The sequence below is a fragment of the Chaetodon auriga genome, chromosome 12, assembly GCF_051107435.1.
Source record: "Chaetodon auriga isolate fChaAug3 chromosome 12, fChaAug3.hap1, whole genome shotgun sequence".
Lineage (NCBI taxonomy): Eukaryota > Metazoa > Chordata > Actinopteri > Chaetodontiformes > Chaetodontidae > Chaetodon > Chaetodon auriga.
The window spans coordinates 6,212,222-6,237,326 of NC_135085.1; the positions used below are offsets into that span (position 1 = coordinate 6,212,222).

Below are 25,105 nucleotides of genomic sequence, written 5' to 3' on the forward strand. Positions count from 1 at the left end.
GTCTTTAAGGTTTAACAAACCATCAAGCTCTTGACAAGACAAACACTTCAGCTAATGGGGCTGATTAGACCTGCGACAACCATATTATTAGCACATAACAACAGAATTGAGCCATATTTAATCTAAAACGTGAGTGCTGAACAGAAACGCAGGTTGATCTAGTGGAGTATCACACAGAAAAGCAAGCACAAGTGAACAGGGGCATGTAATGCAAACAAAGCTCTATCATCGACAGGTCTCACCCTACATCCCAGTTGTAGCTGTTGCTGGAGGCGCTGCAGGTAGCCGAGGCAGTTCCCTCCATGCAATCAGTTTCACAGAGAAAGCCACAGCATGCAGCCGCGACAGACTAACCTGGTTCCAGACCACTGAATCACCTCCCACACCTCCAGTTTGTTCAATGATTCAGATGTAGCGGCCGAGCTACACCTGCAAATAGTTGCAGAAAAATGGGGACACAAGAGGTGACAGGCGTGGATAAGATTAACGGTTGTACAGGCTGTTGTAAGATGAAGAAATCAACTGGCTGCTCCTATCAATGGCTCGAGCAGTCTGATCATCAAAAAGCACTGCAGCATTTGTCATAGCATCAACACAACGATGGGCATCTCAACACAATTCGCCAGTGTTGCAATGATACACACAGTATTACTATTATGGTGATGGGTGTTGCGACCAGCCCAGAAGTCCAAGCTCCCAAGAGACATAAAACCAACATGTCAACTTGTTCACATGCAGTAATTCTGCTGTACATCAACCTTTCATTTTGCTTAGAGGTCAACAGGTTGGTGGACATGCACAAAAATCCCAACACCGATCTTTTCAAGAGGGTGGTTGAATGAATGAAGGAGACATGTAAACATGGATCTTGGTGGAATGTTCATTTTCATGTGAACAGCTTAGTAGGCACATTGTCTTTTGCAGAATAAGGGCAAAGAATGTAATATTTTGTGCATGTAAATGTCAGGGAGAGTTATCTGAGCACACTCATCGCCCCCGAGACAAACCTTTCTGTAAGGATACTCTAAGCATACTTTTGTGCCACCCTCAAGCTAAAATGCCAACTTTGTACACAACACACTGAGTCTTATAATCTCAGAGGCAGATATTTCATGGTGTCACACTCAGGACAAACTTTATGCTTTAAGACTGAGTGTTGGTAAGGCTTTACAAAGTGTAGCTGTAAGAGTTTTGTTCAGTCCAAAACTTTGATATTGTGGCCTGTGGAGCATTAATGAAATGAAGTCGGAACATCTGCTAATCTTTTCATCTTGATATTAACTCTATCAGTCAATTTATAGTCCCATTTAGATATCCGTGCATTACTGATTACAAGGAAATCATTAGCATAAGGAAGAAGAAGGATTAGTAGTAAATCTGAGGGATTTGGTGGACCTATTTATAAGCAAGAGACACATATATAAGCAGTAGTGTGATTATCAGAGTGAGAGTGTTAAAGATGCATTTATAGAGCACAGAGGAATGTGGAAAAGCGACTTTAATGAGTTGCAGCCGTTCAAGTCAGTAGAAAAAGAGCCAAACCAAAGAGAAAAGTTTAAAAGAGAACAATAAAAAACTTCTAACTCTGAGATGTCACAGCTTTCAGAGCTCACAGATCCAGTCAGGTTGGACCAAAGCAGTGAAAGTAGAATCAGATCAGCTGTGCGTACCGTGGCTTTCAACTGTCTTGTCTGGACGTAGGCAACGGCAGAATGGCAAAAATCTTTCAGTTGAAAGGTCCGGTTGGTGGTTTTTTAAACTAACCTCCTTTCAGCTCTTTTTAACACAACAGATGTTAGATGCCACAACACATAGTAGAATAAAACAGGCCTTTAATCCTATGCAAAACAAGATTTACTGTCCTACCTAAAATAAAGCCATAAGAGCTGTGTGTGTTTAATACGCCCACTCACAAACGATTTGGCTGGACTGCACAACTTCCTGGGAAACTGTACCATTTTACATGGTCTTATGACTTGATGAAGGCCTCACTTTATCTGTCCTAAATTTAAACTCCTCATGGCCTAAAATAAACATCCAACACTGGATTTCTCCAGTCTGCTGTTTTAACTAGTGATGCCTGTAAAGGTGCTATAGTGGCTTTGACAGCTTCGACAGGTTCTCCATTTACAAATATCTGTGCACAGAACATAGTTAGGACCACAATGTCATGATGCTAATATGTGGACATTTTTTAGACTTGGAAATAGCAACTTGATGGAAATTACTCTTTACAGCAGGGCTTCCCAAAGTGGGACCAGGCAGATGTTTCTAGAGAAAAAAAAAAAGTTCCAGTTTCACATTTCCAACTCATCTACTTTGATAGTACTTTGCTAGCTAACATGACACATATTCCAGTGAGAAACAGCAGCTAGTAGCATTAATGCTGAGACTATACAAGGTTAGCTCTGGCAGGCACTGACAGGGTACCAAACCATCAATGGGCAGTTTGGGTTTAAAGCATACACACTCTCCTCATGCAAATACTGGAAGCATAAAAATTATCATGGCATATATGAACGTCCTGCTGTCTGCCTGCAGCACATGTTCACAGCACAGCCTCCTCAGTCCCAATATCTTATTGGTAATGCTGCATCCGTAAATTTTCATTAGACTCTACACAGGCTGTAGCACGAAACTAAACTTCATATTAAGATCCCTGAGGTGTCTACAGGCAAGGCTTCACTCACAAGAAACTCTGTCAATGCAAGATTTAGTAAGTACTAATCAGTGGCAGCAGGAGATCATGAAAAGACACTCTGCACACTTGCTTATGATAGTTTCCCTCAAAATTAGTAGCACAGCAACATGATGCATTCTCCGTCCAAAGCTATCAGCCTGCACCTCTATCAGCTGTCACCAACTCAAACTGATGGAAATTCAGCTCAAAATGATGAAGAAAGTATCGATCCCTGAGGCTGACAAATGTCCACACGATTCATTTAACAGCCATAAACACGCCTTAACAGTGTGAGCACTTGTCTGTTCAATGTCTGTTCTTATGACCAGTTTTTATGCGAAGCCATGAAGTATCTTATTAAATCTAAGGCTCTGCTTAGTAACTAATTCTGCATTCTGAGATGAAAGGGAGGTTTGCTTCGTGGGATATTGAACATTTTACACTCATTATCTTTGCGATTCATGCCATTTTCGGTACAAAAACGACATCCAAGTGTGCACGCGTCTCATGATGATGTTGCACAGAAACCCATCTCTTCATTTCGCCTTCAAAACTCACATAAAAGCTATTTCAATTCACTTCAAACAGCAAACAGGTGATTGTTTTGATAGCTCTGAATCACATGGAATTTAGACATTACATAGTTAATCCACGATGATGGGGATATCCCACCATTCCATAAAGAGGAAGTCAGGTCTGCTGCCTTCTTTTGCTGATCAGTATTACATAATAATTCAACATTACAGCCTACATTAGAGAGCACAGATGCCCCTCACCACACACACTTTTCACACTTTAACCTCTCTCATTATCACTTTTTTCAGCTGAGAGCTGTCAATATGCTTAAACACACACACACACACACACACACACACACACACACACACACACACACCCCATATGTTGCTCTGTCATACTGACTCTGTCATTGCAGCCAACGAAGCTTCACCTCAGCACATTGAGTCACTCTGTTGGGGGCTGACTCAAATGAAATCAGAAAACATCTTGTCACAACAGTACTCGCCTTAATCAGCGCTCTGTGTGCAGGGGTGTAAAATGTTTGAATGGTGCCCATGTGGCCTTCACATCTCCTGGGTGACAGCTACAGTATGTATGTAACTGAATTAACAACCACCGTGACAGCTAGCGGTTAGCCGAATGGTTTATAAGATTACTTGCTGATGCACTGTGTAATTTGGGAACATATTAACTCTCCTCTTTTTAATGTTTTAAAAATAATTGAGCTGTAGTGTTTACATAAGCTTAGTGTGCAATCCTGTAATGAAATAAGTGTGTCTCCATAATCAGATGCACACCAGGGCACAAATGAATCGAATGAATTAAATTAATTAAATTAAGCAAATAACCAACGGTACCGTCTGATAAATATGAGTTAAGGTAAACACCAATGCATGGTGCTGGACTTTAACTTGCCTCACCTCTGCTAACTAAAGCCACACAAACTGTATGCTTCGGGCTCTGGAAAAAAGTCTGATGTTCCGACGCTGTCCTGTGTGCAGAGAAAGACTTTTTAACGAATATAATTAGATATTTTCATGAAGGAGTAGCTTTGAGGCTTCGTCTTATTTGGCGTGAGATTTGAGAGATTGATTTGAGAGTGATGAGAGACGTTCTCTATGATGTTAAGCAAAACAGTGAAATTATGTTCTATTACTGGATTTCAGAACTGGGGTACAACTACGCTCATTATTTTGCATCGTCACACTAACCTAAAAACCTATTATTGGGAATCACAACAAAGTTTCAGGATGATAGACACACAGCATGTCCCTGTAGCCATAGTGACTCAATGCCACTCCTGCCTCAGAGGAGAGGGAGACGCCGCGCTGCTCTGTCCACACGCTGTCAGTGTCCTCTTTTTCATCACTTACAGATCTGTGAGTGTGAAAAGTGTCAGTTGTGTCAATCTCACGGTCAATGTGTGAGAGTTGGCAGCCCAGGGAAGACCTGCTAACAGTTCTGAAACTATGGGTGCGCATGACCAACACAGGACAAAAGGCACCAAGAAATCAAACTGAAACCAAGAAAATCACAGCTGCATTACTGCATCTGTATGTCTGAATGCTGATGACAATAATATTACGTGGAGGCCCTGCGTCTAGTTTCTGTATTTGTTGTCTTGTTTTAACCTTTCTTGTCAAGAGAGATGCTTTTATAAGCCCCTTGAAATTATTTTGTCCCCCACCTGAACAATTTTATTTGTTTCCTCATTTTCTGTACACAGAAGCAGAAATAAATCCCCCAAGTCAATTCGCTCTCTTGCTTTTCCTCCACATTTCTCTCAATCTCCCATTCTATCTCTTTGACACAAACACACAGCAAGCCTCTCTTTGTGTTCGTACACTTGCGGGGACATGCTTTTGGTTTCCACACTTGGAAACCAAATTAATGAGGCTTTTTAATATTTCATTGGTGGCCATTATCTTACTGAAAAGTCTGAATATTTAGAGTCAAGACACGAAACTGGCCAAAAATTACAATCACCCGGGACACATCTTTTACTCATGATCTCGCCAAGTGAAGGAATCCTGAGGAAGGCATTTTCAAACTGCTGTCATATCATTTCAAATCTCCATCGCAGGTTTATCCTCAGGATGTGTGTTGATCCTGGGACGGAGAGAGCTGAGGCATATTGATGAACCGGGGTGTACTATATCAGTAAAGTTCTTTCAAGGTCATCATTTTACTGTGGGAAACTTGAAAGAACTTAATTTATGTTGTTCGTGTCCAACAAGGATCGTATATCACACACTACTTGCATTAGTCATTTAATGCCACTAGCTTGTGTGACAGAGAGATCCTCCTGCACTTTATCTAATTATATCTCTCTGACTGCTGTGTATTCATTTAGCTGAATAACTAATCTCATTACAGAACAGTTAAGGATAAAGCACATCACCAAGAGCTGACTGACACAAATGAAATGAGCGCAATCACATCAGCAGGCTAAGGGTAGCTGGTAAATCATTATATGGCCAGAAGTATGTGGACAATGCGTTGGTATTAGTGATGTGTCGGTCGTGAACGAAACGGCTCTTAGAGCCGGCTCTTTGAAGTGAACGATTGGAGCCAGCTCCTGCCTGGGAGCCGGAGTAGGAGCCGCTTTGGGTTTTTTTATTGTTTTTTTCTCGACTTTTTTTCCATTCAAGCTGCACGTGATTGGTCAACTACATGATGTGTGGTGGCTTCTGTGTGTACGCACTAAGCGGGGGGGGGGGGGTACAGACACAGCTTGCGCGCGCACACACACACACACACTCACACACACACACACACAGAGCTGCGACAGACAAAATGCTGGAAAGGTGAGAAAATGAGTGACCGCAGGAAATGCAGTAAAATTTGATATAAACTATGTTTTGCACATTAGTAATTAATTTTACATAAAATTTTACATTATTTTGGTAATTAACAAATTTAAGCAACAAAAAAAAGAGCCACTTGGGAGCCAAAAGAGCTGGCTCTTTTATGAGAGCCGAGCCGTGAGAACCGGCTCTCTTAAAAGAGCCGGAATTCCCATCACTAGTTGGTATAGGGCTGTTTTTCGTGGTTCGGTCCAGGCCTTTTGTTCTAGTTACAGTCAATCATTGTGCTGCAACATGCAGTGATATTTTAGACAGTTGACAGTAGACAGTTGTTTGCGTCCCACTTTGTGACACCAGCATGGGGAAGGGATGTTTAACACAAAGCCAGGTCCTTAAAGAAATGACCTTCCATGAAGTAGTTCACTGACCTGTGCAGAGTCTCAACCCTATCCAACACCTTTGGGAGGAAATGGAACACTGACTGCGAGCAGGTCATCTCACCCAACAGCACTGCTCGACCTCACCAACTCCACACGTCCATTGACTGTGTCTTTTCTCTCTCTCTTTTCTCTGACTACTAGCAGAGCTATTGGGGAACAGTTGCAGCTGGCGAGCTAGCCGTTAGCTCAGTCACATTATCTCCAGAGCTTCTTTGAATTTTCTCCCTACTGCTGTACTTTCCCCTGGGATTTTGTTCACCATTGCACACCACTTTGTTACATCAAAGATTAAAGAAAGAAAATGTTTCTAATCAATCAGATTCAAAAAGAGAGTTCATAAAAGCTTAAAGAGCAATTTTAAAAGCTTTAAACGCAAAGTTTGTATTGAATTCGAAGTGCGTTGGTTGTTATCAGAAATGACACTGGTTCTGGGCCCTCAGCCCTAGTTTAACAAACAAGTCATGGAGAGTGGCCAAAGAGCTTCACTGTGATTGGCTGAGAGCTGCCACCAGACTCCTTCTGGCATGTTGATAGGACAAAAACAGGGAAGCACCTCAGGATAACCTCAGGCCAGAGACAGAGAGAGAGACCTTCAAAATACACGAGCACCAACACAACTGACCTCCACATACTGCAGGTCACTGCTAATGTGCTTTTTATTGATGAATACACACACACACACACACACACACACACACACACACACACACGAGCACTGGGTTAAAGGGTTCATCGAGTTCCCCACTGTAGTTGAATGAAATTCACTCCAGTGGTGAAAGTAACAAAGTACATTTACTCAAGTACTTTAATTAAGTACAATTATCAGTCACTGGTACTTCACTTGAGTACTCCATTACATTTTAGATGCTAATATTGTACCTTTTACCTCATGACATTCACAACCCTAATTCCAAAAATTTAGTAAAAATAAATCAAACAGAATGTGATCATTTGCTGCTCCTTTTTGACTTATACTCAATTAAAAACATACAAAGACAATATATTTAATGTTTGACCTCATCAGCTTCATTGATTTTTGAAAATATTTGCTTATTCTGAATTTGATGCAGCAACACATTTCAAACAAGTTGGACAGGAGCAACTAAAGACTGAGAAAGATGTGGAATGCTCCAAAAACACCTGTTTGGAACATTCCACAGGTAAACAGGTTCATTGGTAACAGGTGATAGTATCATGATTGGGTATGAAAGGGGCATCCTGGAAAGGCTCAGTCGATCACAAGCGAGGATGGAAAGAGGTTCACCACTGTGTGAACACATGATTGTAGAAAAGACATTACTGCATGGGCTCATTCAGCACACAGTTCGTTTGTAAATGATTTTATTCTGTTTTATGTTTTACACAGGGCACCAACTCTTTTTGGAATCAGGGCTGCTTTAAGCTTTTTTTTTTTTTTTACTTTGCAGATTTAGATTGTCAGTACAAAACAAAATTCATCTAATAATGATGATGATGATGATGATAATGATGATGATGTATTGTTATAGGTTAAAGCTGTCCAGCTGTACGTAAAGGAATAAATATTACCTCCACCTTTAACAGCTGCAACATTAAAGTGATCAACACATGAACGCCTCAATAACTACGGTCCATTAATACAATAATATATGAATCTGAAACTGGTCATTCTACATAATGAGTACTTTTACTTTTGGTACTTTAAATATATTTTGATGCTAATGCTTTTCTACTTCTACTTTCAGATTTTGAACCTAGGACTTTTACTTGTAATACAGTATTTTAACACGGTGGCCTACTTTTACTTAAGTGAAAGATCTGAACACTTCTGCGGACACACACACACACACACACACACACACACACACTGGTGTCCAACTGTCACAGGCACAAAGCCTTCAGCAAAGTGAATCGTTTTGCATTCACTGAGCAGCCTTCTGATTCGCGCTCATAAAGATCTGCTTCTCATGACTCAAACATCATGTAGTCAGTCCTCTCCAATTTCAAATGAAAAGACACACTCCTAGCTTTCCCATATAAATTATGCCACTCTAACGAACAGTGAAATGTGGGCAATTCAGAGCTTAGACATTACATTTTTTATGTAGTGTAATGGCACTCACTGGAACTGCACTGCTTTGAATGTACAGTAGAGCTCTCTAGTCTTTTGGCTTGGAAAGAGAAATATGAATTAAATAAAGAACAACGTCAACTTGGGTGTTGATGTTGATTTTCTTACCTTTGAAAATACAGACAAAAAACAGACAAACCCAATGCTCCGCCTCTTTTGACGCAGCCTCCCAGCGGCCAGCGGACCAAAGTTAAAAGAAGAAGAAAACAAACTGTTCATTCAAGGAGTAGATCCTCATCTTCAATATAAAGTAGCCCTCATTTAATGTCTCCAAACAACAAGCTGGAGCAGCTAAAAATACGATCAACATCATGAATTATACATATTTTCTACAGATCCTCTGGGTGAGTTACGTTCGCGAGCGGCTTCACCACATGGTATAATTACAGAGGTTACAGCGGCGGTGATAAACACAGTGAAAAGGCAAATTAAAACTCGCACTGCCCTCCTCCACCCACAAGGGAATTCAAAGCGCTTGATGACAGAAGACTCTGCGTCATGACAAAGCTGTTTGTGAACGAGAGGATTCGGGAATGAAAGTTACAGGCTGAGACACTTCAAAGTTCGCTGCGTTGGACAAACTGCCTCGTTTTGTCGGAGAAAAAGTTGCCAGAGCGTTTGTTCGCGCTGAAGTCCTGAGGGTTTACATGCTCATCAGAAGTAAAGATGTGGGCCAGAGTGGTATTTGCAGAGGGGGTTCCAATTCCTGACTTTCAAGGATGATACACCCAGGATGCATCGCAGCAACAAAACAGAGACTGACTTTAAACTCCATCAATAATGCCTGAGACTGGCCAGCATGTGCTAGCTTTAGCCACACAGCATGCTATACTGCTTTGAAAGCAGTCTTGGAAATGGCAGCGTCTATTAATATCTAAAGGTATGATATAACTCTTCATGGCCTCCTATAGGCAACTCACTATATTTCTCTCCTGCATGATGCTCCTTAACCGCACTAAACTCTTGCGTAACTGTTAGCAGAGTGTCCTATAAGATGATATCAGACGCTGAACACTGCTGCTGAATGACCTTGGGCTCTGATCCTCTTCACAGCCCACTAATAACATTTTTTAAGAACTGTATCTGGGAAAAAGTTACTGAGAATTGAAGTTAACAGGTTTGTCATCTCTAGCAAGCACAGCCGCTTTTTGAGCTAAATGTTCACGTCAACATGCTTTTATTTTTTATATTTTTTGCAGAGAGAAAACAAATATAAAATTAGAGGATCTGTGGAAAATATATATAATTCATGATGTTGTTGTTTGGCGATATCAACTGAGAAAGGATAAAAGAAAAGATATTATTATTATTATTATTATTAGTAGTAGTAGTAGTAGTAGTAGTATTGTCCTGACATAGAAAATGAATATTTTGTGATACTGGCATGATCTCTTTTCTTTTGGATCCTCCAATTTTCCATACACTCTCAAAACAGGACATCTTTAATGTGGCTCACATCTTGTATATTAAATAAATTTGGTTGGATACTGGTGATCAAAATACATCGCGATATCCTCCTCCTCTGCGGCTACGCACAGCAGTAAAATTAATATGACCAACTTGCAAAAGACTTGCTGCTGGAAACGATTTAACTGAGTTATAAACTAGCAGATCTACTAGCAGGGTTCTCCTCCAATGTAAGTGTAGTCCACTGATGCTTCTCTACTTTGTTTGCTCAATGAGAGCACGACACTCATACATAACTTAAATAGAACATACATTGAGTGAATAAAAAAGTTGACCATGGAGGAATTCAACCTACAGTACAAAGGCTTCCTATTGCTATTCTCAGCAGTGCGAGCATCACCATTACCACCCCAGAGCACCTCAAGCACACTGGCTAGCTACTGTAGCACCATGCATAATACATCAGGCCGACTTTGAAGGGCTTTTCTCAGAAGAAATGACATCACTGAAGAAATCACTTATGGAGGGCAGCATCAAAGAGGTGCAACTGCCCGCAGCCTCTGCCCTGCCTGGACCACGGCTGCAGCTCCAGTCCAAGCATGAGAACAGCAACATCAAACAGGTGAGGTGACTGCGGTCCGGACAGCGTGATGCAAGTTCGGACACCGTGAGACCAAAATGTCAAGAAGCAACGAGCTGTTCAAAGACGTTCACAAACATCAGCTGTGCTTCTTCAGCATTTTGGAAACTGTGGTACTTTTTGTGTCTTTGAAAACAAAGAAACAAAACGCACAGATGGATTTTCTGTATTTCATGGTTGATGTTAAAGTAGTAGGTCAGGCGATTTCTTTATCTTGTTACCACAAATCAAATTCTTCCTCCAATCCTGGGTTTCCTTATCTGATGGTCTGATGCTTATTTGGCCTGACAGTGCTGGCATGTTATGCAATTCTGGATCACATCAATCTAAATCATCTTACATCAGAAACGTAGTGTAGTGGATGTTTAAAGATGAGTGTTTCCAACATATCCATCCATTCATAGTAACGGCTGCCCTTTTAAGACCCATTAATTTGACGCCGTCACCTGTTTCTGGTGCTTGACAAACCACTACAAGAGTACCAAATAATGATTTCCAGCCTCTTTTGATTCTTACTCGCAGGTCAGAGCTTCATCTAAACATTGCATAACATCACTGAAATGATTCTTTAAGCTGCATGCCGACTTTGACTTGGCTCCTTTTCGACTTCTTTTCATCATTATCTCCAGCCGAACAGGACAAGCTGTTGCATTCCCAGCAGCACTGATACATTTTCAGCAGTTTGTGCAAAACAGTGCTGAGCTTCAGATGGGATCGAATCGTCACAAAGCGACAACACAAAGCCGCGACCGGTGCTTTCCCCGAGCATCTGTTTACCTCTGTGAGTCAGAAAAGAAAACTGATGGCCAGAAACTTACTTATGTTCTCACTATGGAAGAGGCTTGTATACACCGACTGGCCTGTCCGATGCCATCGCCATAACATATGTGCATTCTAAAAATTGGGCGCAATTCCTCTTTTGCGAATGAAAAAATGATGGCAACTCTGCCCTGGAGTGTATGTGGTGTGGCCGCTTTCTCTATCTTTCTCTTTCTGTCTTGCAGTGCTATAAATAGTGGAGAGTGCTGCTGTCTCTCATATTTCATGTGTCACTGGCTCCCACAGTCGCTGGTGAAGAATGTTCACTGCGCACATACATAAAGCCTCTTCTTGCCTCCTTCTGCACTCGTTTCCACTTCCTCACTCTCCTCACTGCTGTCTAATAACCTCTCCTCTCTTCTCTTCTCCTCTCCCCTCCTCTCCTATGCTCTCCATGCCTTCCCCTAAGACTCCTCCAATGTTACATGAAAAACTGTAAAAACAGAGATTTTATACTTTGAATATTAAGAAAATCCTGCTAAATGTTAACTCAGTGTAGCGCAGCACGGACATTAAAGCTTCTTGCTACAACCAGGGCTGCAGAGAAAGGTAAACGCACATAAACCCTGTCAAATTATCTTATCTATCAATTTGTAGCATTGTTCGTTTTGTGCTCTGCTAAAACAGCAAAGTCTCTGAACAAGGAGCGATAATCGACCCACCGAGCACTCGTGCTTCATGTGAGCAAAAACAAACGCACGCAGCCCAAGAGCAGCAGCTGATGGAGACCCTCTGAGAAGTTATTTTGTTAAATTATTCCCTTATGCACTTATATCTCACACATAAGATATGATGCTGAGCACTTTTCACCATGCTAACAGTGAGGTGCTATGGATCAGTCAGCCATTCGCTCCACCAGGTTGAAATATCTGAACAGCTGTTGGCTGGATTACTCTGACATTTTGTACAAACATCTGTGGTGCCCAGATGATGAATCTTACCGGTGATCTCCTGACTTTTCCTCCAGCGCCACAATGATGTTAACATTTGTCATTTAATGTCTCGACTGCTATTGGATGGACTGCCATCAAATTTGGTGTGGACTTCATGTAATTACACCAGTGCTTTGTGTTTAGTGCTAATTAGCACATGTTAGCATGCTAAAATACTGATGGTGAACTGATAAAGATGGTGAACATGGCAATCATTACATATTAGCATTATTACTGTTAGTATGTTTGCATGCTGATGTTAGCATTTAGCTCAAAGCAGTACTTTTAGCATGGAGACTCATGCTAACTCATGGCCTCCGATACAGTAACTGAGATTGTAGAGTTTACTCATTTGTAGTTGTGTACAGGAGTACTGCCAAGCACTTAAATGCCTGTAAATGCAACACGACTCCTTGTGTAAATAATGAGTTTTCTGGCAATCAAAATGTCATGAATATTAATGTACGTGTCACAAAGAGGAAAGCAGGAGTCGTACATATCCAGGGTTGTAATATAAAAGTCTAGTGCTGTAGAAACACATACATCCAACTTCCATTAATTAAGTTGAAAAGCGAAGTAATTGATCACACAGTGTTATTTTACTGCAACAAATCAATGAGATTCATTAACTAAAATAAGTACAGACACACTGTTATTTTACTACGGCAGCTGAGAAGAGTGCAAATAAGGAATTCCCAGCCCTAACTCGCATACTTGAGCACATGGAGTGCAGTATGTTAGCCAGCTGAGCGAAAATCTCTGAGGGATTTGACCCTTAGCCAATAAACTGCAAAGTCTCCTCATCGCTCAGTCAGACACAATGCTTAGTCATCAGCGCGATGCTCAGCTCAACCTGACAAATCCTTATTAGTCAAAGTTAAAAGGTCTGAGAGAAAATATTTCCTTTGAGCTATGTTCAGAAACTCATTCTGTGTGTGCGTTTCAATCAGCAGCTGCCAAATGCTGGAGTCGTCTTTGCCTGAGTAGGCCTGGTTATAAAACACCCGAAAAAGTCCCACTTAACTGACAGAGAGTGTCCGATAGCTGATTCACAGCAGTTATAAAAAGCACAAGCATCTTTGATTTCTTTTCATTTCCATCTTGTTCAATTTCCCAAGTGTAAATGTCCTGTTCTCCTTCCAACATCAAAACTGATTAAAATACCTCCATTTTCTCCTCATCTGTCCCTGACAAAAACAATAACTTCAACAAGTTCAGTCTGAGTTTCCAAATGTGCACCGAGTCAGGGTTAAATATAATCATGATGCAATGGTAAATGTAAAAATGACAAACAACTCTGAACTTTCCAAAAAAAAAAAAAAAAGAAATCAGAAAAAGCATTATCTTATATACTTGTTTACTAAAAGGTGAGTGTCATGTGTGGTTTCTATGGATTTCATCTGTGTGCACAGTACAGCCCAAGCCAGGCTGATCAATGACAGCAATCCTTTCAACTAATCCCAAATCCACATACAGTAGAGGCGTGGTCTTGTGATCTGGGGGTAATTTCACAAACGATGACTGGAAATATTTGACTTTAAATATCATGCAAAAAGCACAGACAAGAAGTTCTGTTCATGTTTTAACATATGACTAATTCCAGAAAAAAACCTAATCCACAAGCACTTTTTCTTTATCCTGGACACAGAAGTTTTTTATTAGGTCACACTAATTGCCATTGTTTGGTAGATCGACAAATCTGATGACTCATGTCTTCATCAAGCACGAAAGGCTCTAATGTTTGCGAACTCATGACCTCATTCGGGCTATTGTGATGACAGCATGTGAACAAAGGATGACTCTGTTGTTAAGGTTAATGGACAAACGTGCAAAGACAACACATTTCATTTTCTAAACATATGTCACAGTAAAGCACAGTGACCCTTCACGAGGAAAAATGACCACATAATGTCTGGGCATGTCTACAGTAGCAGCTCTGTGAGGCTGCAGCTAAGATGCGGACGTGAACATGCTACCATGCTCACAATGACAATGTTAACATGCTGATGTTTAACAGGTAAAATGTTCATCATGTTCTCAGTTTAGCTTGTTAACATGCTGATTAGCAATAATAAGTGCAGCTGAAGCTGATGTGAATGTCATCCGTTTTGCATATTCTTACCAAAGTATCTGACAAATTTTGACCTGGTGATGGCATTAAATGAAAAGTTAAGAGACCATCAGTGTTACTCATGGTCATGGTACTTCTAATGAACTTGCTTGTATTTCTAGAAGACGTTTCATCTTTCATCCAAGAGGCTTTTCAATTCTAACTGACTGGTAAGAAGTCCGAAGGCATTTATCCTCTTGCAGTGTTGATCGGTCAAAAAAGTTATCATATGGAAACCACGAATGGCTGTATAGCATTTTGTTCCAGTTCATGTGGAAGATGTTGGGATGTTTCACTGGAGAAGTGGAAATGCTGACCTTCTGGTGATTCTACATGAAAACTCAGGGGGTCACTGGATTCACCCAGTGTTGCCAACAATTGTTAGTAGATAGATGCTTGAAAAGTGGCTACATTACATCTTGCTCTTGTCTGGCGATAGGGTCACAGAGCACAGTGACCTGTCATTGGCAAAAATGACGTTCTCATGTGTGGACATGTCTGAAAACTCGACTGAGGCCACGTTAGAGCTAGGCTGCAGCTAAACCAACCTCACTACTCCAAAGTACAATGACAACTAATGGACATAGTAGAGCAGTCAACTCAGAGTTCCGCGTGGCTGCCTGAAATCTTTGGTTTGCACCCGTCTGAATGGGCCACCAAAGTGCTGAGCAAACCTTTAAGATAAAGAGGAGATTAGTTGCTGTCAGGGCGCTGGCTGGATGTGAGTACAGCGAATGAAGAGGCATTAAAGCCAGACAAAGCTGGGCTACACTGGCCTGACGCCACTTCCTCTACTGCACGTGTACACACACACACACACACACGCACAAACCCACTCATACAAAACCTGCAAGCAAGCAAATGCTTGCACAGCGTTAGCAATAAATGAGGGCTTGGAGCATCCAAATGCCCTTTAAAGTTTAAAAAATGCTTATGAAATAAAAGCTGTCAAAGAAAGAGTAAAGATACTATCTTCTCCAAATTTCTCTGGTGATTTTTCTTTTTTTTGTTCCTTTACTACGGTGGCCCTGAAGTGCAAAACGCTAACGCAAAAGAGAAAACACGAACGCAAAAAAGAAAACACAAACGCAAAAGAGAAAACACGAACACAAATGAGAAAACACGAACGCAAAAGAGGAAACACGAACGCAAATGAGAAAACACGAACGCAAAAAAGAAAACACAAACACAAATGAGAAAACACAAACACAAATGAGAAAACACGAACGCAAAAGAGAAAACACAAACACAAATGAGAAAACACGAACGCAAAAGAGAAAACACAAACACAAATAAGAAAACACAAACGCAAAAGAGAAAACACAAACACAAATGAGAAAACACGAACGCAAAAGAGGAAACACAAACGCAAACGAGAAAACACAACAACATTAACTCTAACGGAAGAGGTAGGTACCTTCGGGTGGCATGACTTGACGCTGATTGGACGACGTCACTGCCCGTCTCTTTTCCAGGAAGGAACATTTTTTTCCTTCTTTGCCCGCCAAGCAGACAGAGCAGTCATGAGTTGTGCAGTCTAGTCTAGCGATAAAAGTTACGGCGGATAAAGAAATAATAATGTATTGCCCGAAGTGCGGAAAAAAGTTGACTGAAAAGCCAAGGCCGAATTTTTGTAGCGGTTGTGGCTGGAGGCTTCAAGAAATTCCCGAGGACACCAGCAGACCTCCTGGTATGTTGACCAACGAAATGGGTTTGTTGCTTTGTGAGGACCATAGTTTACCATTGTGAGCTAGTTAGCTCGTCGGCCACCCAGCCAGACATGACAAAACACATGCATGCACATTTGTGCATGTAAACATTCTATATGCATCATAACTAGAAGGTAACTGGGTCTCCCCAGCTCAAACCCAGTCTGAAATCTACCTATGGCTAGCTTACAATGATTTGTTAAGAGTAGCGTCTTAAAATTGGCAAATACATTGCAGGCATCTAGATTGCAGGCAAGTAGCTAACTGTCGATCAGCACCCGACATAGAGTGGTTTTTGAACGGCCACTTCTTGCCGATATTTTATCAACACGTGCCAGATAGGCTATTAGGGGTCTAATACGCCGTTCAGCTGTGTGCCCCCTAAATCAAAAACATACTCCGGTGCTACTGAGCATACGTGCTTATAATTAAACTTGTCATACATTTCCTAATTCACAAATATAGGCTAATCCGCTCTGTTTAGGCTCCCTCAGTCCTCCCTCAATCGACAATTAGCGAAGATAAATTCAATTGTAAACAGATAAACTGGCCAGTTTGCTGCTAAACTTAAGTCAGTGGGGTTTTTATGAAGTGTACAGTAGGTCTCTGATGGAGATCAGTCTCTGCCTCCATTGCGGAACTTATGTGTTCATAATGATTAAATGCTTGAATGACAGGTTAAAGATATAAAACAAAAAGTAGTCTTAATTTGCAGGCCCCCCAAAGAATGCACCGGAGATCTTGATTTGCAATGCAATTTCAAGAAAAAAATAAAGGTACACTAAAATAATGTAGGCTAGCTGTGTGCACATTAATAATAAAATTAAAGCAAATATTTAAACACAAAAGCTGTTTTTGAAGTAATAATCACCCCATCATGCAGTAAATGATAAAGTAATTCAATAACTTTTTAATGAAGTAATTAGTAATTTGCATGAATTTGCTGTATTTTAAAAACAGTGAATCTGAATTACATTTTTTAATCAATTGACAGCACTGCTATATAGTGATTTAACAAAGTACCAGCAACTCAGATTTGTTGTAGTATTTCATATGTAATTTTAGAGTGGCTAGAAATAGATTCATTCTCTAAAGAGAAGATATTGTGTAGTATTGCTATTTTCTGTTCTGCATGTTGGTTAATGTTTAACACAGTTTTCATTGCCTCCCTCTACTGCCAGAGACCCGTGAATCTGATCAAACCCCAACCCTTGCAACCTTTCTGGAATATAGAAAGAAAAAATCAGAGGAGAGACAAAAGTTTTCCTGTGGAAAAATGGGGGCAAAGAAAAAACTGAAAAAGAGAGTTCAGGTAAGATAATTATGACCCTTCAACCCATGCTGACTTCTTGTTGATGTGCCTCCAACCTCTCTGTCCTCTGACAGCCATCATACTTTCTTGTATGAAGCCATCATGCAAAATAAATGAAAAAAAAAATCACAAATGTAAAAAAAAATTTACTTTTGAATATATTTGCCTATTTTTGAGAGATACCTGAATATATTTTTGTATCATGTTGTTCTTTACATAGCAACTGTTGTACTTATCATTTAACCTTGATCAAGACCTTGATGATAATTGTTATCCTACAAATCTTCAGTTTGCTATTTTTTATTTTTATTTATTTTTGTCCCTCTGGGTTATAGCAAAGGAATTAATAAAGATTCATTTTGAATATAAATGTAACATTTACAAACCTCATAACAGAAACAACCTGTTTTATTACAGTGCTCTTCAAACATTCCCTCCATCAGTCCCTATCTTTTATCTTACAGATAAATGTTGGCTTGATGACAGTGCAGAAGGGTGGTATGAAGCCACAACGTGGGAAAAATATTTCCCTGACAACAGACCCTGACACCACTGCCCCAAGTTTGCTTACCCAGGCTGTGAAAAAAATGGGAGACTTCAATAAGAACTTGGGCGAGGGACCCTTTAAACTTCTGTTTCCAGATGGCTCGGAAGTCATTAACATCCCTGGGACACAAAAACCATTCACTGTAGAGCAATACAAGGAAGAACTAGGCAGACCATATCAGCGGATCACAATTTACATCTGTCGGAAGAGGGACTTTGAAAAAGGTAATTTTTGATGTTGGCCAAGTCAGTATTTGATGCAGCGACATTTTGACTTGCTGCACTGGTGTATGTTTGTGTAGATCAATCAGAGATAACCTTATGCAGAAAGTCCTATTTTTCCCTTTGCAGTGTAAGTTATTAATAGTGGTAAGTTAGTAGTGCAATAGTCCCCCTAGCTTGAAACGTCTGATATTTTGTCTGTTTTACATGTTGGAAATAGGGGGTCCACACATTTTTCTCTTTTTGAATCAGCATTTATCATGTACATATATGGGGAGTGTTAACATTATAGTAAATAAAAATTACGTCAATAAGATGCTTGCAATAATGAATAAGAGTGGCTCATGGTTTTACTTAAAAAAATATGAATATTTTAAAAGTAACTATTACCAGAACCAGAGTTGGTTCTTTTGCTGAAACTGGATGAAGTTGGATCTCTTACTAATGTTTGTCTTACCCCTCTTTCTGCAACATCAAACCCAAACTTCCCCTAAAACAGGATTACCAGAGTAAGAAATATCATTAAACCTTCTTTGAAATACTGATCCATTTGTTTTATCAGTTGCTAGTCCCTGTTTTTTTAGCATTGGTCTAAGCCAGTTGGGTGTTGCTGATATAGGTTTTCATTTATGTATTTATTGACTATTACTTGATTATTGAATACAGTCAAGTTCAAAACTAATTTCAATTGTTTGTGTCTTGCAGTTGGAGAATTGTCAGACATTTCTGACTCTGACTCGGAAATTGTGATTAAAACTTCTACCGAGTTTGATCTCGCTGACACGCTGGTGAGATAACTTTGAGAAATTTGAAACATTTGAACCACAATGTGTTCTTATTGTTATTACTGTATTGTTGTTAGAGTTATGATTGTCATGTACTTAACCATTATGAGTTTTGCTGGGGCAGAAGCACATATTTAAAGTGCAGGTTTGCCACTGGCTAGTATATACTGTAATACTACAACCCTATGCCCATCTATGTGAAGGCGTCATTGCTGTTGTTTACTTTAAAGCAGTAGATGTCAGCAGACTTGTACAAAGCGAATCTTTTAATTATTTAATTTAATTTGACCTTTAAAAAGTGTGTTTCTCAATACAGCCATACCAACCCCTGCATGAGAGCAGTCCTGTGCACAAAGAGCCAGAAACAGTGTAAGTAGTATATTTACAGATGTATTTAGTTGCTTATTTCATCATAAGGTATACACTTTGTTCTGTGGTTTGTGGGTATTGGGATATGTTCATTACATTCTTATATTACTATTGTGATATCTATGCTTGTTGCAATATTAGCAATATATTGTCATTGGACACCATTGTGCACTCTTTCAGGAATTGCACTGGGGAGCAATCACCTACGACTAAAGTACATGAGGTAATAAACTGTTTTAATAGTAAAATAGTAGAGCAGGAACACTGCATGTTGGCCTCATACTTCTAGAACTTTTGATGACAAAATAATAGATGAGTTCACTTATAGGCAAATAACTCAAGTAAGGCCTGATGGGCATAAATGCAATGGTCTGGTTAATTTAATGTCATTGATATCAAAATCTGACAGGCAAAGGCATTAACTAACTAACATATTTGTTGCTGTATTTTAGAATTAAACCCCTGCCACTATAGATGGATCATACTAGGAATAGAACATTAGATGATCATAGATGCACAAAGAATTCCCTTCAAATGTCATATTTCAAAATCATAATATAACATAATGAAGCCAATACAACAAAAAGTGCCTCAATTTGCAAGCATTTTACTGTTTTTCCAGGTAAAGGAACAAAAAAGTTCATCTCTTGACATCTAGTGTCTGTAGTCATACCTCTATTGAGTTAGCCTACTGAGGCAGTAACATTACTATCTCATTATCACTATCTGGTTAAGTGCTTTTTAAAAATGTATGTCTTACTTGTAGGTTATAAATTTGGATACAGAGGATAATGGTCCAAGTACCTCAGGATATTGCGCAGTCGAGAGCTCAAGCTACAGGTGTGCTTTTTCATATAGATAGACAGATAGTACTGTGCAAAAGTCTACTACTAGCCTACTAGCTTTGATACAAACAGATCATATAGGAAATACAGAGATAAAATTTATAAAACACAATCTCAAAACCAAATGGCCCTTACAAGCACATGTCAGTATTTAGTGTGACCTCCCTTGACACGAAGCACATCTTGAACTCTTTTGGGGAGACTGTCCTGGAGTTTTTTTTTTTTTTTTTGAAGTAATCTTCAAATATATTATAGTAGGCTTTTTTCAGCACTTCCTAGGGTCCTTCTTTAAATTTAGACTGTGTTTTTTTATTTTCTCTGACCAGGTGATGTCATACTGCCTCTGTTATATTCAGGTCTGTACTCTGGAGAGGCTTATCCATGATTGTCAGTATTGATTGGCAGTTTTTCTCTCAAAATATGACTGAGAGATTTAACTGAGAATTTAACTGCAATAGCAGTGTTCTTTGGATCATTATCATGCTGAAAAATCAAGCCATTCCCGATCAGGTGCTTTCCAGAAGTAATGCTGAATTAAAATCTTTTTGACCTTATCAGCATTCATGACGCTGCCTGATCCTGAGTCCACTCCTTGCCAGACTTCGTCTGGTCTCTCAAAGAAAAAAATCTCAGAAACTCCTCATCAGATTCTGAATTCTTTTTTTTTAGGTTTAGGGTGTTTTAAGTTTAAGGTAGTCAGGTTCCTGCTGATGTTTGAAGGGTGAGGGGAGGTCACATAATACTTGGTTATTAGGCCTATAGAAGCTGTTTTATAAAGTTTTTTCTTCTTACTACATACACAATGTCTGTATTTTATGGTTGTATTCTAATAAAGACACTGACAGATAATTACACATGGTCACTATGGCATTGCTAAAACAACAAATCTAATGGTGGCCTAAGACTTTTGCACAGTACTGTGTATATATCTACTGTATGTGTGCATATATTAATAATATTATTTTTGGTTTTTGGCAGTTCTCCCCGTGTACTTATGTTTTGTATTTTGCATTTTGCAGAAACTACACAGACATTTTTGCTCCCATCATCATCGATGAAGATGATGATGATGATGATGACAACGACGATGGTCTCATTCCTCAAGACACAAATGATGTGTCGCCAGAAGAACCTTTGTGAGTCAGTTAAGCACTATCAGGGAAAGATTCAGTACTAGTTTCGACGTAAAATGTAATCTTTGAATTTGAATTTTCAGTAATTGAAATATGATATGCCAGTTTGCTTAGGTGTGCCTATAACTGCTTGTGGTAGTTCATGCTGAGAAGGATGTTTTTGTCTGTTGGATTAACAACAGACAAAAAGTATCTTTTTGTTGTAATATTATAGGAATTAATCAAGTGTCAGAAAACAGTGAATATTTAATGTAATTTTGTGTTTCAACAGTAGTCACTTGAGTATACTTTGAACCTCCTGAAGTTACTTTTTTTTTCTTCCAGGAGTACCAGTGTACAGGCACCTGAAATCATCGCTAATTTGGCGCTTGCCATTGACCACAAGAGCGTGAGCAGGTTCAATGTGTCAAGGTCAGACATATGGGATGGAGCTGTTCGGGGATTTCGACGTAGCTCTTACTCGGAAAACAGCGACATGTTTGTCAAGTTTACTGACGATGCTGGATCCATGGAAGAAGGACTCGACACAGGTGGCCCGACCCGGGAATTTCTCACGCTCCTCATCAATCGTCTGAGGCATCGCCCCATCTTTGATGGACCACTTCAAAGCCGTTACCTGGTGTACAATGCCACAGGTGGGTTTTTTCCTCATGGGAGTTTCTCTGATTTTCTCAGTATCTGTTTATATGTCAAGTTGTTTTGGATTTATATGAGCTGATATGAATATGAATTAACCCTACTTCCTCTGTACCCTACATAACAGCTGTCAGGGAAGATGAGTACTTTTTAGCTGGAAAAATGATTGCTGTGTCCATCGTACATGGGGGACCAGCACCACATTTCCTATCAAAGGACTTTGTGAACCACATTGTAGGGAAGCCAGGTTTCAGCGCCACTGTTGATGATATTACAGATGAGGAGATAGGGAGAGTTCTGCGTCAGGTAGGAAATGGTCTTGACTCATAGAGTGGATTTATTAAGAGGACATATGAAAATAGTTTTACAGTGAAGCTATTCTCAAACCAACAGACCAGATATATATCACTCTTAAAAGGATGGATTTCTATTTCTGTCTGTAATGAACAAAGTGAAATGATTTCATGTCAGCTGTCAGTGTTTGGAAAGTTTTCAATAAGCCAAATTTCTAGTTGATTTTAAGTTCAAGTCTTTTTAACAGGTTGAGAAAGCAGAAACAGAGGAATCTCTGCAGAATTTGGTTTTGGAAAACAGCACCATGTTCCAGACTGCTGGATGTTTCCGACCTGTGAAAACCTCTGACAAGCGTGCACTCGTGCAGGACTACCTCAGGTGGTACGTCATCGACAGAAACCACAGTGTCATTCAAAGGTAATGCTTGTTAAAACAAAATGTCTTTGCTATTATTAACCCAAAAACACATTGGACATTTTTAGCCAATTACTCACAGTTACTTGCCAGTTGCTTATCACAGCAGCTATGGGTAGGTTGTGAGATAAGGACAGCTAATTTTAAAAGCATCACTGAATGCAGCAATACAGAGTAAAATTGTGGATTTAAAAGCTTCACTCTGGAACAGTAATTTTAATTTTAGCCGTTTCTTACATGATCACTTTTCTCAATAGATTCAAAGATGGACTTTCAAGTCTCCAACTCTTAGCTGCACTACAGCAACATTCAAGTGTGCTGTCCCCTCTCCTGTACTATTCTGCCAAGAACTTGACAGCCTCAGATGTTGAGACCATGTTCCGTCCAGACCTCAGTCCTGCAGGTAGCAACAGGCGGCAAAAGGAAGGCCAAACACTAGCATTTTGGGCGGACTATCTCTTGGACTGTGAAGGTTAGTCAAGGCTCTTTTGATATAGATATATCTAAGCACTTTAATAGTGTTTGTTTATCATGTATCTGCATTTAATTGTAAAATAGGAGACAGATGCTTCACTTGATGTAATTTAAAGATAATGCTGGGTCAAAAAGTGGATCATAATGTTGACTTTATCCCCTTAGAGAAAGTGACGGCTGTGTCCCTGGGGGATGTCATGATGTTTGCCATGGGTTTGGCTTCCGTTCCACCTGCAGGACTCACACCTTTGCCACGCATTGAGTTCTTGACAGATTCTCCTTTTCCAATGGCAAACACGTGTGCCAACACCATAAAGTTACCAATCCTGGACTCATACAGTCTTTTTTCTAACAACATGGACTTTGGCATACAAAATGCACCAGGGTTTGGTTTTTTTTAGCCCCTTTGGACTTCATGGACTGACATGACATGTGCATTGTAAAAATGTTAAGGCCTGCTGCAATGCCAATGTTTGGAAAACATTTTGATTTTTAATTTTTTTTTTTGGCATTTCAGGTTCAAGCCAAAATTTGAGTTTTAGACACATTATGTCATGTCCCTGTGTTACAAGAGGCTCACCAATAAAGCTTTTGGTAAACTCTCAATGTCTGTGCATTTTTCCCTGAAACACATACCCTTTTGATGATAGAGTGTATATACAAATGATTTAGTTTATTAACCATGTACCAAAAATGTACAGAATCTCCTGTTAACAAACATCATTGTGTCACTTGTTCACATCAAAACAGCAGTGTCTCATTTCTTTGAACAAGTTGCAACTTTTGCACCATATTTATACATACAGACATACTACGTGCATATCTATAGCCCAGCTATTTCCTTCAGCGCTGTGTACAGTTCTAAGGCTGCCTCCCAGTCTTGCGGCTGCTGTAGTCCGTTTTCTTCCACAGCCTGTTGCAGATAATCCTGAATGTCTTGGTCACCGCATGTGTCGATTGTCTGCCTTGCCTCTGGAAACACATTTAGTTCCCTGTCTTCAACGGCCAGTCCACAGTCCCTTGAATTAAACCTACAGATGACACAATTATATAAGTATGAGAGGTTTTTCTCCAAAGATATTAAAAACAAAAGTTTGAAATTGTTATTAACATCATTTGTCTACATTTTCATTTAGAGAAATGTGGACGCAAACAAAGGTGAGGTGAGTTTTTTAAATTACAAACATATCTGATAAATTCTGTATTGGTATTACCTGTGAGGCAAAAAATAAAGTTCATCAGGAATCCCCCCAGGACAAGATGCAAGTCTGGATGGTCGAATCCTGTGTTTGTTCCAGAGATCTTTACATTCGTCCAGGTCTTTCTGTAGAACACAGTTGAAGCAAAATCTCAGCAAGCACTGGTGTTCGTGACTGCCATTGAAGTTTCCGGAGTCACGCAGGTCTCCAAAAAGGTCCATCCAAAACTGAGACCTAGGAATACATTAGATGCAAAGTCAATTATTTTTAGTGTTGTCAATTGATTTAAAAATGTAATCTGATTAGTCACAGTTTTATGCTGTGATTAAAAAAAGTTATTGAATTACTTTATCATTTACTGCATGATGAGGTGATTACTATTAAAAACAACTTTTGTGTTACTTTAAATGTTTGCTTTAATTTTATTATCAATGTGCACAAACACAGCTAGCCTAGATTATTTTTGTGTAACTTTATTTTTTTTTTCTTGAAATCGCATTTGAACACACACCATGACGACTTTTTGTTTACCATCGGCTAATTGTCATTTTTTTGAGCCGACCATGAACACATCATAATAACTTTATGGTGCCTCATTTACCTAGCGAACTAGTTGTTATCCTACAGTATTCAACACGGATTTCAACATCGGATTATTATTTTTTAACTAGCGAGGCTATCTACAATGTTTGAGGTCACATCA

General features: G+C 39.6%; 2 protein-coding genes across 8 annotated transcripts in view; one reads left to right on the plus strand and one right to left on the minus strand.

Annotated features, from left to right (window-relative positions):
* ctnnd2b (catenin (cadherin-associated protein), delta 2b) overlaps positions 1 to 25,105 on the minus strand; it is a 173,722-nt gene that overhangs the window by 137,672 nt on the left and 10,945 nt on the right. The gene's annotated exons all lie outside the window — the stretch shown is intronic.
* LOC143329215 (G2/M phase-specific E3 ubiquitin-protein ligase-like) lies at positions 17,361 to 23,807 on the plus strand. The gene is made up of 12 exons (XM_076745022.1): positions 17,361 to 17,485; positions 17,950 to 18,256; positions 18,959 to 19,041; positions 19,355 to 19,407; positions 19,588 to 19,630; positions 20,174 to 20,247; positions 21,272 to 21,388; positions 21,710 to 22,020; positions 22,149 to 22,327; positions 22,563 to 22,732; positions 22,987 to 23,201; positions 23,369 to 23,807. The coding sequence occupies exons 1-12, from the start codon at positions 17,450 to 17,452 to the stop codon at positions 23,602 to 23,604; spliced, it is 1,824 nt and encodes a 607-aa protein (XP_076601137.1). The 5' UTR covers positions 17,361 to 17,449; the 3' UTR covers positions 23,605 to 23,807.